This window comes from Zalophus californianus, chromosome 17 (genome assembly GCF_009762305.2).
Source record: "Zalophus californianus isolate mZalCal1 chromosome 17, mZalCal1.pri.v2, whole genome shotgun sequence".
Lineage (NCBI taxonomy): Eukaryota > Metazoa > Chordata > Mammalia > Carnivora > Otariidae > Zalophus > Zalophus californianus.
This window is the reverse complement of record NC_045611.1, coordinates 27,555,839-27,569,807: the sequence shown is the minus strand read 5'-3', so window position 1 is coordinate 27,569,807 and position 13,969 is coordinate 27,555,839. Positions and strand designations below refer to the sequence as shown.

At 44.9% G+C, this 13,969-nt stretch overlaps 1 protein-coding gene across 3 annotated transcripts in view; it reads left to right on the top strand.

Moving 5' to 3' along the window:
- NUP93 (nucleoporin 93) overlaps positions 1 to 13,969 on the top strand; it is a 111,049-nt gene that overhangs the window by 85,344 nt on the left and 11,736 nt on the right. For all 3 annotated transcript variants that reach the window (XM_027617462.2, XM_027617463.2, XM_027617464.2), the window contains 5 exons: positions 2,270 to 2,344; positions 4,711 to 4,800; positions 6,345 to 6,484; positions 11,060 to 11,192; positions 12,661 to 12,818. In XM_027617462.2, coding sequence (XP_027473263.1) covers positions 2,270 to 2,344; positions 4,711 to 4,800; positions 6,345 to 6,484; positions 11,060 to 11,192; positions 12,661 to 12,818 — 596 coding nt within the window. The remainder of the gene's footprint in view (positions 1 to 2,269; positions 2,345 to 4,710; positions 4,801 to 6,344; positions 6,485 to 11,059; positions 11,193 to 12,660; positions 12,819 to 13,969) is intronic.

Genomic DNA, 13,969 nt, shown 5'->3' with positions numbered 1-13,969 from the left:
GTGAATGCAATCAAGATCATAATGGTAGTGCGTACTGGAGCCAGGATTTCTAACCACCCGTCTCTTGGTCTTTGATGGCTGTCCTTGGAAAGTTGCCCTGGGCTGCCCTGACAGACATTACGGAGCCAGACTGCACTCAAACAATGGCTCCACCGCCTCCTATTGGAGTGACCTTGGGCAAGCTGCTTTCTTTGTGCTTTGGTGTCTTCATCTATAAAATTGACATCATAAAAGTACATTCTAGGGTTGTGGGAATTAAGATGGTGCTTGGTATATAGTAGTACTTAATAAGTGTAACTGTTGTTATGACCTGGTGGTTTTCACTAATTCTGTATTTCAGATAGGAATGCTTTCAGCTGTGAGTAACAGAAGACCGGTTTCAGTGGCTTAAATAAGGATTTATTTTGTTCTCACCTAACAGGAAGTCTGTGGGTGTGGAGAGAGCGTGGGCCTTCATTCAGTTGTTCTGCGCCGCCATCAGAGGCCCAGTGCCTCTCTGTACACCACCATCCTCAGCACATCACTTGCTTTGGCGCACAGGATGCTGCTACAGCTCTGTGCATCCCATTTACACTGAGGGGCGTCAAGGGGGATTGGAAGGCCATGCCAGGCTCTTCATCTTCCCTTCATCAGGAAGAGCAGAAGCTGTCCCCAGAATGTACTCCAGACTTGTGCTTCATCTCATAGGCTAGAACTATGGTTCACTGCCACTCCCACCTGCAGTGGAAGCTGGGGAAGCGTATATTCAGTAGTGGGTAGAGGTAAATTTTCAGAAAGTTGGCAGTCTAGCTGATACTCCTTGGGATAGCTTGACATCTGCCATGGTGGGAGTCTTCACATCATAGAAACCAGCCGACACTACACATCAGGCCCCTTCTCCAAGCCGGTTGTTAAACATTGACCAACACACTATTAGGTGTCTTTAACTGCCTCTGCTAGACTGAAAGGTGGCAGGGAGTGGAGGTGAGAGGTAGGGATTTGAAATGAGCATTGGGTCGGCCAGCCAGCAGCATCTGCCAAGGTCAGTAAACTGTTTCAAGCTTTTAGTAGCAGTGACTGCAGAAAATCAGAGCTGAGGAGGACCTTCTGAGGTTGTCTAGGACATCCCCTTCGTTCGACTGAGGGGAACCCGAGGCTCCAAGAGAGTGTGCTTTGCCCCAGACCCCAAAGTCAGGGAGTGAAGTGGCCCTCCCGGAACCCAGCTGTCCTGACAGCTCAGCCTTCACTCTTCAGAATTTGGCCTTTCAGCCTCCTGCCCGCTCTCCTCGCCACCCTACTCCCAGCACTTGCCCACACAAATATTCCTTTTGCCAGCTTTGCTAGTGCCAGCAAGTTTTGCTGCTGTCTTCTGCCGGTTTCCCAGGAAACCTGCTTGCTTTAAACTCCTTTTTTTTGTTTTGTTTTAGTCAATACAGCATTGCATTTTTTTCAATGGGAGAAACTTAAAAAAATTTGCTATAGCACAGGTTTGTAGAAATTTAAGAATATACCTAATAAGATATACCTAATTTTGAACCATACTTGTTTACAGTAGAGAATGAAACTTAACTAAAGATTTAACTTTAGTCTTTCTTTAAAAAAAGCCTAATAAACTTTTCCCTCTGTTTGTGTCTGACTCTCCCCATAGATGGGAAGCTCTTTGGGGACAGGCTCTGTGGGCTGCCCTGTTGTCATCCCCGTGGGGGTGGACTTGCACACAGCTACGCATGCGGTGGGCACTTAGCAAACGTTTGCTGATTGAATCAATGACCGCCCAACTTAGACTAGCTTTGTATTTTCAGGTGTAGAAAGTTAATCAGCAGCTGTTCTCTTAGTGTGGGCTTTGGATTGAAAATGTCTGAATTGTAACCGTTTACACTCCAGTCCCTCAGCTGTCTGATATGATTGATGGAAACAGGAAGCCCACAGATAACAACAGCTTCACTGGTGTGAACACATGGAGGGAGAGGATGGTGTGGAAATGGGGCTTGAGATTGATCCGATTGTTGGAAAGATGTGCGTTTCCAGGAATAGTCATTGAGATATCCTTACAGCTTATCTAGCCTCCCGTTATTTTTGAGTTGGGTCTCATGCCTGCTCCCTTTTTGTGTATTCATGGGAAGAGAGTTTTGTCCTATTGAAACCCCCTAAATTCTTCATTTTGAAGAAGTCTTAGTATGAAAGAGACTTCACAGCTTTGTTAAAGACGAGTGTATGTTTGTAGGATTTTTTTTTCTTTACATGTAAATGCTATTCTTAATCACAATGCTGCATATTTATTTACCTACAGCCAAGTTACATCAGTGATGTGGGACCCCCTGGTCGAAGTTCTCTGGATAGCATTGAGATGGCCTACGCCCGGCAGGTGAGCATGCTCTCAGAGAAGATCGGACCCAGGACAATTCTATGTGAGCGCTCTGGGGAGTAAAAGAGAACCAAGACTTCATGTGAAAGTCAGAGCCTGAAAACAAGTTGGGTTTTTATTCAGAGGACTGGTTAATGTTTTACCACCTAGGTCACTGGAGAATTCCATCAAATTGGGTAATAGAATGACTCACATTTGACTTAGGAAAATGGAAATCTGCCCTCTACATTGACCAGCGCATCTCATTTTGCATTTGCCATAGCCCAGGTATAGTAAAGCCTCGAGTAATTGCACTGCTTAGCAAATGGAGTTCTCTATTAACTGAATTACCTTGTAGGCTGATGGTATTATCAGAAATCTTTCTTCACCCCTTTGTTGATAGAAATTTTCTAAATGCTTTTCTGCCTTGGTAAGCATGGTGTATCATGGTTATGCAGTAGCGTGGAGATGGATTGAGATGCTCTGTGGTGAGCACAGAGGCTATTGGACTAAAACTACCTTGAGGGGACAGTACAAACCTGGAATTGACCTTTTGAATAAAACAGTGTTGGCTCCCTGTGTGTTTCATTATAATTTGCTGTTTTTCCGCACAAAATAGTATCAGGATAGAAGGGAAAACAGATTTAGATTTCTGTCTTTCTCTCCGCTACATCTCCATCTTTTATTTTCTTTTTCTTAAAAGATTTTATTTATTTATTTACTCATGAAAGAGAGAGAGAGAGAGGCAGAGGGATGCAGGACTTGATCCCAGGAGCCTGGGATCATGACCTGAGCCGAAGGCAGACACTTAACCGACTGAGCCACGCAGGCACCCCATCCATCCTTTAAATTTCACCTTCGTTATATGGCTGACTCCTCCCATTGCCACAGCCACCACCAGAATTTAGGCCTGATGAAATGATAAGTTTGTGAGTAGAGAAACTATGTCTCTTCTGTATCTGTGAAATTAAGACTCCATGAAACATTTTCTAGTTTCAGGACACCATGTCATATATCTGTTTACAGGGTTGTCCCCTCTAGTGGAGAGAGAATCTTTGAGTTGAATAAATTACCTTGCAAAGGGAAGGCTCCTGATAAATGCACGTCAAGTGAATAAACACCTTGTAGTTTATTTTTTTTTTAAAGATTTTATTTATTTATTTGACAGCGAGAGAGGGAACACAAGCAGGGGGAGTGGGAGAGGGAGAAGCAGGCTTTCCGCTGAGCAGGGAGCCCTATGTGGGGCTCGATACCAGGACCCTGGGATCGTGACCTGAGCTGAAGGCAGACGCTTAACCAACTGAGCCACCCAGGTGCCCCCCCACCTTGTAGTTTAAAAAACATTTTATTTCATCTTTGTAACGCCTCTGGAGGCTACGTGATACCATCCCCCAGATAAAGTAGAGGGAAATAAGGTTCAATGGGGTCCTGATTCATCTAACCTCACTACCTTGTTCAGTCCTTGGTAGGACAAGGACTTCAGATGCAAAGAGTATAGAACCCACGGATTTTTTTTTTTTTAAGATTTATTTATTTGAGAGAGAAAGAATGAGAGATAGAAAGCACGAGAAGGAAGAGGGTCAGAGGGAGAAGCAGACTCCCTGCTGAGCGAGCCCGATGTGGGACTCGATCCCAGGACTCCAGGATCATGACCTGAGCCGAAGGCAGTCGCTTAACCAACTGAGCCACCCAGGCGCCCAAACCCACAGGTTTTTACCATCATTATTTCAGTTCTTTTAAAATAAAAATCAAAGTAATAGTGGTTTTTCCATACCTTAAATATCACATAGTTCCTTTTTCTCAAGAAAATTTTCCTAGGGAGCAGGGATTCTTTCCTGGAGAAGTGGGTTCTCCAGACATGCAGCAACTGCTCTTAAAACCCACGTGGAGGGTTGCAGCCTGACACTCCTTACTCAGTCCACCAGCCCTGGCTTGGGGCCATTCAGTCCTTTTGCCAGAAGGATTAGCAGACTCTGCCGCAGGTTCTTAGGAAGCAGCAGTGGAAGTCTTCCTGTAGTCCCATCTTCCCCTTTGGCCCTCGCTTGCTGGGTTGGAGGATCTGCTGGCCAGGGAGGGGCAGCAGTGCCTGTGGGCCTCCTCTACCAGGACAACCCTCCTTCCACTCTTCAGCTGATAGGAAGGCTGGGGCAGCAGTTCTCTTTGGTGTGTTGCTGCTGCTGCTGCCTGAATTTCAAAGGCACATCTGGGAAGCTGGCCAGAGGCCTTGCCCTCCAGGCAGGATGGATGGCTCAGCCACACTGAGGAAGGAAAGGTTGGCTGAAGCTTCTGCTGGGCGTTGGGCAGAAGCTGGCTTCAGAACTGCCTCAAGAGGTTTTAAAAAGAAGAGAAAATAGAAATTGTGCCATTTATTTTGCTTTTCGTTTCAGATTTATATCTATAACGAGAAGATTGTAAATGGGCACCTGCAGCCTAACCTCGTGGAACTCTGTGCTTCGGTCGCAGAGCTGGATGATAAGGTAGCGCCCGGAGCTAACCCAAGGAGAAACGTGGCATTGGTGTTCAGATGGGATTAGCAGCTTGCTGACAGGGCAGAAATGTGCTCAAGAGACACCCTGCTCCATGGAATAAAATGTTAACTGTCCTTCAGAGTTTTATTTTAAATAACTTTGGGGTGGTTTTTGATGATGATGCCATCTACATGTATTTTTAATGCATCTTTAGAAGGCCCAGCCAGGATCAATTAATGGTCACAGGAAGTCTCCTTGAGCTGTATTGCTTTGAAGTCTTGTCAAGACTCAACTCTTCCCTCACCGGTTTTCCTCCTTAGACAGACTACCTTGGGACTCTGTTATAAGAGCTGAATTGTAAAGGTGATGTGGTTTTCACTTCAGGGAGCCCCTTGAACATTACTCAGATGTGGTCTTTAGGTGCATTCTTTGTATGCTGCTGGTTCCCTTCCTCTCTGACTCCCCATCTTTATTCCTGATTCCTGTCCCTCACTTCTTATTCGTGGCCAGTTTTCTCCATCTAGGGGGAAGAAAGTGGATGGGTGGATTGGTAGGTGACCAGGAGGAATAGGAAAAGGAGGGAATGATACAACGGAAGCAAGTACTCACACATAGATGATGATGATGAGGATCCTTAAAGATACATCTGACTTTTTTTTTTAAACAGTAAAGTATAAGGCAGTGCAAGCAAATCTAAAGAATAAAGTTAAGAACCCACCTACCATCTCACCACCTAGAAAGAGTCACGTTTGGGTAGATTTTCTACAGTTTTATTTTCTGAGGGAGACAGAACAGGATTTTCTTTCTTCCTTTGGAAAAAGTGTAAACCTGCTCTTCTCCAATCAGTGCTGTCTTCCAAGGATTCTTAACTTTAGAATATTGCAAAGCGTTCAGGGAATCCATTTTTAAGGGGAGATTTACAGCCAGGAGGATTCTGGGGAGAGGGAGTCCCATCTGTGTGGTGGTAACACGAAGGAGAGAATGCCGTTCCTTTCCTGGGAGGCTGTCATGGAGGCGTCTCGAAGGGAGTGAGTGGGAAAGAAAATGGGAGGCTGTGACACTCACAAAGCGGGGTGAGAGCAATGGCCCCTGGAGAGTCTCTGGGAGACAAAACCTGTATTATTTAGGTTAAACTCTTTAAGTCTTAAGAAACTCAGATGACCTTGTAAGGACTGAAATGCAGCTACTTGAGTTTAAACTCTTAGAGCTTTGGACAATTATAAATGTATTCACTCTCTTGTAAGGGATAACCCACAGAGATTCAGTGTTCCTTTTACTGTTGTGTGGTCTTCATTATGTGGGTGATTATGTCAGACCTGGAATGGTAATCGATCTGAAAGCCAGCTCAGGACAGGAAGGCGCTCATCGGCCACCGGCAGCGGCAGGGCAGAGGTGCATCTCCTGTACTGAGCTGAAGCCTGAGGGCCTCAGACAGAAGTACATTAACCCCTTCCCCCTCCTTACCTTCTCTGCCTTTGAGGTCAGAGCCGTGAAGAGCCAGACCGTTTCTCCAGCCCTGCAGCATTGTCACATGCAGTCTCATTTATGTGCAGAACATCTCGGACATGTGGACCATGGTAAAACAAATGACAGATGTGTTGTTGGTGCCAGCGAGTGATGCCCTGAAGAGCCGCAGCAGCGTGGAAGTGCGCATGGAGTTTGTCAGGCAGGCCTTGGCATATCTGGAGCAGAGGTAAGGCAGCCCTGGCACAGTGCAGCTGGCTTCACAGTCCCCGCAAGTCAGCCCGTTCTCATGTGTTCAGTAGTCCTCGGGCGAAGTGCTTCATAGCACAAGGTTGAGCGAGGCTGAGAGATCAAATCCTGCTTTCAGAAATGCTTCTTTACCAGGACTGTGTCTGCAACGGTATAAAATCAGGGCAAGTGGGAGCGCTGTTAGGCTTTTCATTTTTTCTTTCCCTGCTCCCTGGCCCTCAGTATGGAGACATCAGGATTATTAGGCCATAGCCTTAGGCTGGGATCCTGTTCCCTAATGAGGTTCAGCCATTGCTCCTTAGGCTCTTTTGTTTTCTCTGAGCATTTTAATTTTTACACCTGGGAAGTGTGTAATTTTACCACCTTCAAGCCTTAGGAAAAGTCCTTGAACCTTTATTTTCCTTCTGGCTCTATTCTGTTAATCCCTTACGCATCTGGATCCTTCCCAGCTGCTGATGCCTGTGATTTGTGCCTGGGTTGCTTTGCTATCTCCTCACTAACTGGAGTTGGTCACCGAGGGCGTTGTGGCTGGGCCTTTATGCCCTATTATCTCCTTCGTTGGTAGGGCCTGGGCCTTTCATCCCTCCCCGCGGACACTCCTTCCAGCTCTGAATTTACCAGCAGGGGTTGTCATGAGTGTGCAACAGACCCTCTTTATTTCAGAGGCAGGCTGCTGGGCCCCTCTCTGCTAGTTGGAAAAGAGAAAGCGGAGTTGAATACACTTGCTAAATTGCAGCGCTTTCCAGTGAGCCTGTGCAGCTGCCAGTGCCCGGTCCTGTGTCTGCCCTTTAGCAACAAATAATACTTGGTTAGGAAGTCGTAGGTTTCCTTGTCAATTAAACTGAGGTAATTCAGACTTGGTGCAGCAGAGAGTAGGTTTTTATACTGTAATGATTATACAATTGCTACATGAAATGAACACCATCAGACTAGCCTCCATTCCCTTGTTAAGAAAAATCCAGAACGCCCCCAATTTTTTTTTAATTCTTTTTTGCGTTGGCACAAAAGAGTTAATAAGTATTTTCTCAGGCTTTTGCTAAATTTTTATAATGTAAGTTTTGGGTATATTGATCTGCAGCCATAAAGATCCTAATGTATATCGTAGTATTGCTACATGCAGCAAAAAGAGTCCAAATTTCTTAGAATATATAAAAACCTTTAGGGTTTTTTTTTAATGGGTATGACTGCTCATGTCTGCTTTTTCTTTAGTAAACCTACTCCTTAACATTGGTGCTTGACTTTACCAGTGGTATCAAGCATTCCTTAGTTTTATATCTTGTAAGCCATCCCATTTCATTTATTACTCTTTCCACTTTGCTTATTTAATTTTATTTATTTGTCTTTTAAAATTGTTTTTTTCCCTTAATTCCTTTTTTTTTAAGATTTTTTTTTTTTTTTTTAATTCATTTGAGACACAGGGAGAGAGAGAGCATGAACAGGGGAAGAGGCCCAGGGAGAGGGAGAAGCAGGCTCCCCGTTGAGTCAGGAGCCCGATGTGGGGCTCGATCCCAGGACCCTGGGATCATGACCTGAGCCGAAGGCAGACGCTTAACCATGTGAGCCACCCAGGCGCCCCTTCCCTTAATTCCTTTGGAAGCACTTGGAGCTACTTGGGAGTTTCCTGTCCACAATTATTGTAACCTTATTGTCCTTTCATTCTAGTGGCATCACTCCCTGGTGGCATGCTTTTTAAGAATTCATTATCCTCGGGCGCCTGGGTGGCTCAGTCGGTTGAGCGACTGCCTTCGGCTCAGGTCATGATCCTGGAGTCCCTGGATCGAGTCCCGCGTCGGGCTCCCTGCTCAGCGGGGAGTCTGCTTCTCCCTCTGACCCTCCCCCCTCTCGTGTGCTCTCTCTCTCTCACTCTCTCTCTCAAATAAATAAAATCTTTAAAAAAAAAAAAGAATTCATTATCCTCTTTTGATAAAAGGGACTATTTCAGGATAATTATACTTTCGTTTGTTTGTTTTTTGAGAGAGAGAGAGAGAACATTTGGGGGATTGGTGCAGATGGGGAGAGCAGAGAGAGTCCCAAGCAGGTCCCACACTCAGTGTCTAGCCTGACGCAGGGCTTGATCCCACGACCCTGAGATCATGACCTGAGCCGAAATCAAGAGTTAGACACTTAACTGACTGAGCCACCCAGGCGCCCCAGTTATACTCACTTTTGAAGTATTTTTGCCAATGCAGATCTACTGACAGCATGGCAAAGTAGATCCAGTTCCAAATGATTTTTGCGTATAAGGCTGAAAATAATGAGAAAATACAGGGTTGGTTGATGTGTTCCCTGCTACATACCAGATTCAAAACAGTATATATTTTTCTTAAGCCCTGAAGGAATTCAGGCTGCTTCTTCAACTTAGGCCTTTATCAGCACATGGGTTGTCTTAATTCAAGCCTGAAGAGAGTGTAGTGGGCGTCTGTTTGTCCCGGCTGCTACAGGACTCGGTTCTCTCATCTCTTTTCCTGCCTCTGCTTTTAAATACTTTCAGTGTTGGGGAAACTCACTACATTTGTTAGATTGAATTTTGTTTATTTTTCATTATAAAAATGCTACATGCTTATTATAGAAATTTGGGGAAATGCCAAAAGACCTGACAAAAAGGGGAGAGGTCCCCTATACCACATCCAGAGGCTCCTGTACCTTTTCACTTGAACTTTTCCCCCATTTTTGATATATGAATATTTTGTTTGATTTTGTTTTTTACAGTTACGATCCAAATGTGTAAATACGTGGCTTTATGTAGTTTGCTTTTTTAATTCTTTGTCAGTATCATTTTTTGTAACTATCAAATTCCATTGAGTCTATTTTTGTGTGTGTATGTAATTGACATTTAGATGTTTCTCTCTCTCTGTCTCTCTCACACTCTCTCATTCTGTTGTTTTACTTAATCTGGTGTTGAATATCTCTGTGCATATGGAGCACCTGACTTTTTTGAGTCAGTCTGTTTTGCTTTGGACAGGAACCATATTTAGAAAGTTGTTTTTTGGTTTTTGTGTTTTTAAGTTTTATTTATCAGAGAGAGAGAGAGCACAAGCAGGGGGAGTGGCAGTCAGAGGGAGAAGCAGGCTCCCCGCCGAGCAGGGAGCCGATGCGGGGCTCGATCCCAGGACCCTGGGACCATGATTTGAGTCGAAGGCAGACGCTTAACCGACTAAGCCACCCAGGCACCCCGAAAGTTCTTTATTATATTAACCCCATATTTGGATATCTGTAACTGGAACCATTTCATCTTAGTATGGAAGCACTTTAAAAACAGTACAGATTTTAAGGATTTGCAGGGTTTAAAGAAGCATGCTAGCAAGTAAGTAAAGAGGGAATGATAGAAAATCATTGGCAGCCATCAGTGTGATAATTGGTTCAGCAAGGGCAGCAATGGAAACTGCAAGTACTGGGTAGAAGATTGTTGGTAAGCGGAATATCCACATGACTTCCAAGGACTACCTCACAGGGTACTTACCAGTTTCAAAAGGAAAGATACTTTTATAGTGGTGGGATCTGGTGAACGACACTTTTAACCAAGTAATCAGACCAAATATTACCTGCCCTGTGGTGGGGCTCCCTGGGCAGTACCAGCATCCGCTGTGTGGGATTTTTGTCCAAAAAGTTGAATCTGAATCAAATCGTGAGGGAACTGTCCAGCTTGTGGGACATGCTACCAGACAGCTGGCCTGGATTCTTTTTAAAAGGTCGGTGTCATGAAAAATGGTGGTAGAGTTGCCCTAGATTAAAGGAACTGGAAGTGGCAGGACAACTAAGTGCCATGCATTTCCTCGCTTGGATCCTGGACGTGGGGGGAGACACACACACTACAAAGGACGTTACTGGGAAATTTGAGTGTGGGTTATATTTTAGGTAATAACAGTGTATTACTGTTCAGCTTCTTGGTGTCATAATGGTGTTGAGGTTGGGTAGGAGAATGTCCTAGTTCTTTGGAGATACATAGCGCAGTGTTTAAAGCACAAGCAGCCCCTGATTTCCGTAGTTTCGCAGAAGGGTGTTTTGTTTTGTTTTGTTTTTACAGATTTCAAATGGTTCAGAAAAAAAGTGGGTGTATATGTGTGTGTGTGTGTGTGTGTGTGTGTGTGTATGTACCTATCTACTTAGAGATAAAACATGTACAGAAAGGTTCACACTGATGAATCGAGGTGTAAAGGGTATATGAGCATTCATTGGGCTATTCTTTTAATTTTTTGTAGGTTTGAAATTTTTCAAAATAAAAAATTTAAAAAGAATCCACCAAAGCATTCAGCTGTGAGCTAAAGCAGTCTGCACATTAGGCCTTAATTCAGTAGAAGTCCACAATTATGTTCCTCTAGGGATTCTTCTGAGCATCCATGGCGATTAGAAATCTTTAGGATGGTCTGCTCCCCACTGGGTAAATAATGTAGTTTGCTTCATTAAGCATGCATGGTTTCCTCCTCTGTGTGAGGTTGGAAATCCAGGCCCTGCCCTGTGGAGTTCACAGTCTAATGGCATGGATGTGGACATAACATATGTATATGTATTTTCAGCCTCTCTCGTTTTTTTTTTTTTTCCTTTTCAATTTTTCCAGTTACAAGAATTACACCCTTGTGACTGTCTTTGGAAACTTGCATCAGGCCCAGCTAGGCGGGGTGCCTGGGACTTACCAGCTGGTTCGAAGTTTCTTGAACATCAAACTTCCAGCTCCCTTGCCTGGACTTCAGGTACTGGCATTTTTCTCTGTGTGGTGAGTTACACACCTGTAGTCAGTCTCTCTCAGATAGGCATTTGCAGTTAAAATTAGGTTATGTCTGCAAACTGCTGTATGGAAAAGAGACCAGAGCGTGGGGCTAGGAGGGAGGCTGGGGGACCTTGGGAGGCTAGTATTGAGCTGGTGGTGGCTGCTCAGCTGAGTGGGGGAAGACACAGGGGGAGGATGCCATTGGATTCTTGACGTATTTTGAAAGTAGGCCCCATAGGACTTGTTGAAGACTTGGATGTGGGTGTGACAGGCAGAGTCAGGGATGACTCTTGAGATTGTTGGCTCAAACATCTGAAAGATTGGAGTTCAGTATAGTTCCTAGAATGTGACTGTTTTCAGCTCATAGTCCAGTTGGGGGAATTATCTTACAGTTTTTTATACCGTGTGCACAGCACTAACCTGGAGCTTTACGCCAAGGGTGGTGGGATACAGAGGAGGCTGTCTTCATAAAGGAGGTGAGGTTTGCACTGCCCTCAGAGAATAGGGGCTCATCTGCTAGAGGTCTTGGAAAAGGATATTTCAGGTGGAGGGAACAGCATGAACACATACATGGAGGCTGGAAAGAGTATCTAGCATATCGGGCATGTGGCAGGGCTTGGCAAACATAGGGCCAGCAGGTGAAGTTCTGGAGTACCAGGCTAGGCACTGTGGATGTAAAGAGCTCAAAGGGGTTTAAGTGGAGAATTGACACAATCGGATCTGGTTTTAGAAAAAGTCCTGTGGGGGGAAGGGTTGAGGGACCAAGAAAGGAAGTCTGAGACCCACCTCCTTGGAGGAGTTGGGGAGAAGTGGAGAGAAAAGTAATCACAGGCCGCCGTGCAGCCGATGACAAAACCGTTTTGAGGATAGATAAGCTCGAGTACAGGGAGACTGGGAATGGGGCTGCCTTCTCAGTTCCCCGGTGCCTAGCACTATGTCCAAAACCAAGATACTCAATCAGTGGATGGACAACTGACGAATGAATGAGAGTGCCAGTATCCATTTGACTGGTCATTAGTAGTTAACATTTCATAAACTCAAGTGCAGTAATGATGGTCTCTTATTGCTCAGTAAACGTCTTTAGCCCTTGCTTTGCGAGGGTTGCAAGAATGAGTGTCTGTGAATTGTCCCAGAACATGTCACCCAGATCCTGGCTACTGGGATTCTACAGTGAACCCGCAGGCTGGCCATCAGTCACCTGGGGCACGTAGTGCTCTTGAGGAAAAGCTCTAGAGCCAGACTGCATTTACCAGCTTTTGGACAAGTTACTTCACATCCCTTTCCCTCAGTTTCCTTGTTTGTAAAACAGGGAGGAGGAGGCTATTGATGGTCCCCACCTAACAGGGTTGTTGTGAAACTGAAGTGACTTTAATGTGAGGAGAGGTGAGTGCATCAGAAAGCCACCAGTTAGCTTTGTTTGCCTGTTTATTTGAGCATCTTTCCTCTTCTAGGATGGAGAGGTGGAAGGCCATCCTGTGTGGGCATTAATTTATTACTGCATGCGCTGTGGGGACCTGTTTGCCGCTTCACAGGTGGTTAACCGAGCCCAGCACCAGCTGGGAGAGTTTAAAACCTGGTTCCAGGAGTACATGAACAGCAAGGACAGAAGGTATGGTGAATTAGATGGTACATCCAGAAGAAGCCAGTTGGAATCAGCAGGGTGGCCTCCACTGGCATTGCCCTTTTACCCTGTGCATGGCTCAAAATAAGTCCCTGCTTGGGGGAAAAAAAATGAAGTTTAGAAAGCAAGTAGAACTGTCTTGGGAAGAGCAGTTGAGAACATCAAAAGAGCCCTGCTCTGATACTGATGTCTAGACTTACATGTGTTTGTGTTTGGGCATTTTTCTGTACCAGTGGGAGGGACTGTGGTTGGGAGCATGTTTTGACTTGTTCTGTAAATCCCAGGCATATCAAGGATGCTTTATAAAATGAACTCTTTTGTATTCCACTTCATTTAACATTTGGTGCTTTTCCATTTGGCCCACAATGAAAATGTGGTCACACACTTTTTAGCTCAAAGGCTAGAATGAAAAGTTAGTAATTTTGAAATGTAATCATTGAAACTAAGTGAGGGATTTTTTTTTGTTTGTTTTTAGTTCTCTTCCATTAAGGAACTGCTTGGATTAATTTTTCTCTGGATTTTGTTAATGCAGTTGGACTTAAGTTCTTATTCACTCAAATCCAGTTTAAATATATGTACTGTATCTGAAAGAAAAAATGGTGGTCACTCCATTTTCTCCTGTGGAGTACTAGAGATACTTTTCAAGGCAGTTTTTTAGGTAGTGTGAATAATGCCATGTCCAGAGATCATCTTAAACCATAAGCCCCTGTCTTGCTCATAGTAGAGAGTTTAGAGTAGGGTTCATGGCTTAGGGTTCCCCTCGAAGGAGACCCCGAGGCAAGGATTTGAGTGCAAGTAGCTTATTTGGGAGGTGACCTTACATGTACAAGGCGGTGAGGAGGCCACAGGGGGGCTAAGACAGCTAAGGGAAGGCTCACTCTTGCCCACCACGGCTTGAGGGCTGCTGGGGAGTGGGCAGGAGTGTTAATTCCCTAGCATTTCTGACCTGCTCCTGAAGGTCTTGACTGGAGGAAGCCACAGGCAGAGAGACACAGGTGGCTGGTAGCTGCACGTCAGGTTAAAATGGTGGTACCCAGGGGATATGGTTGGGGACAGTGTCTGTGAAGGAAGCCTTCATAACTCTGTTATGTAGTTGGGACCTGGGGTGCTTTCAAATGCCCTTGAGGGTCTTCAGTGTG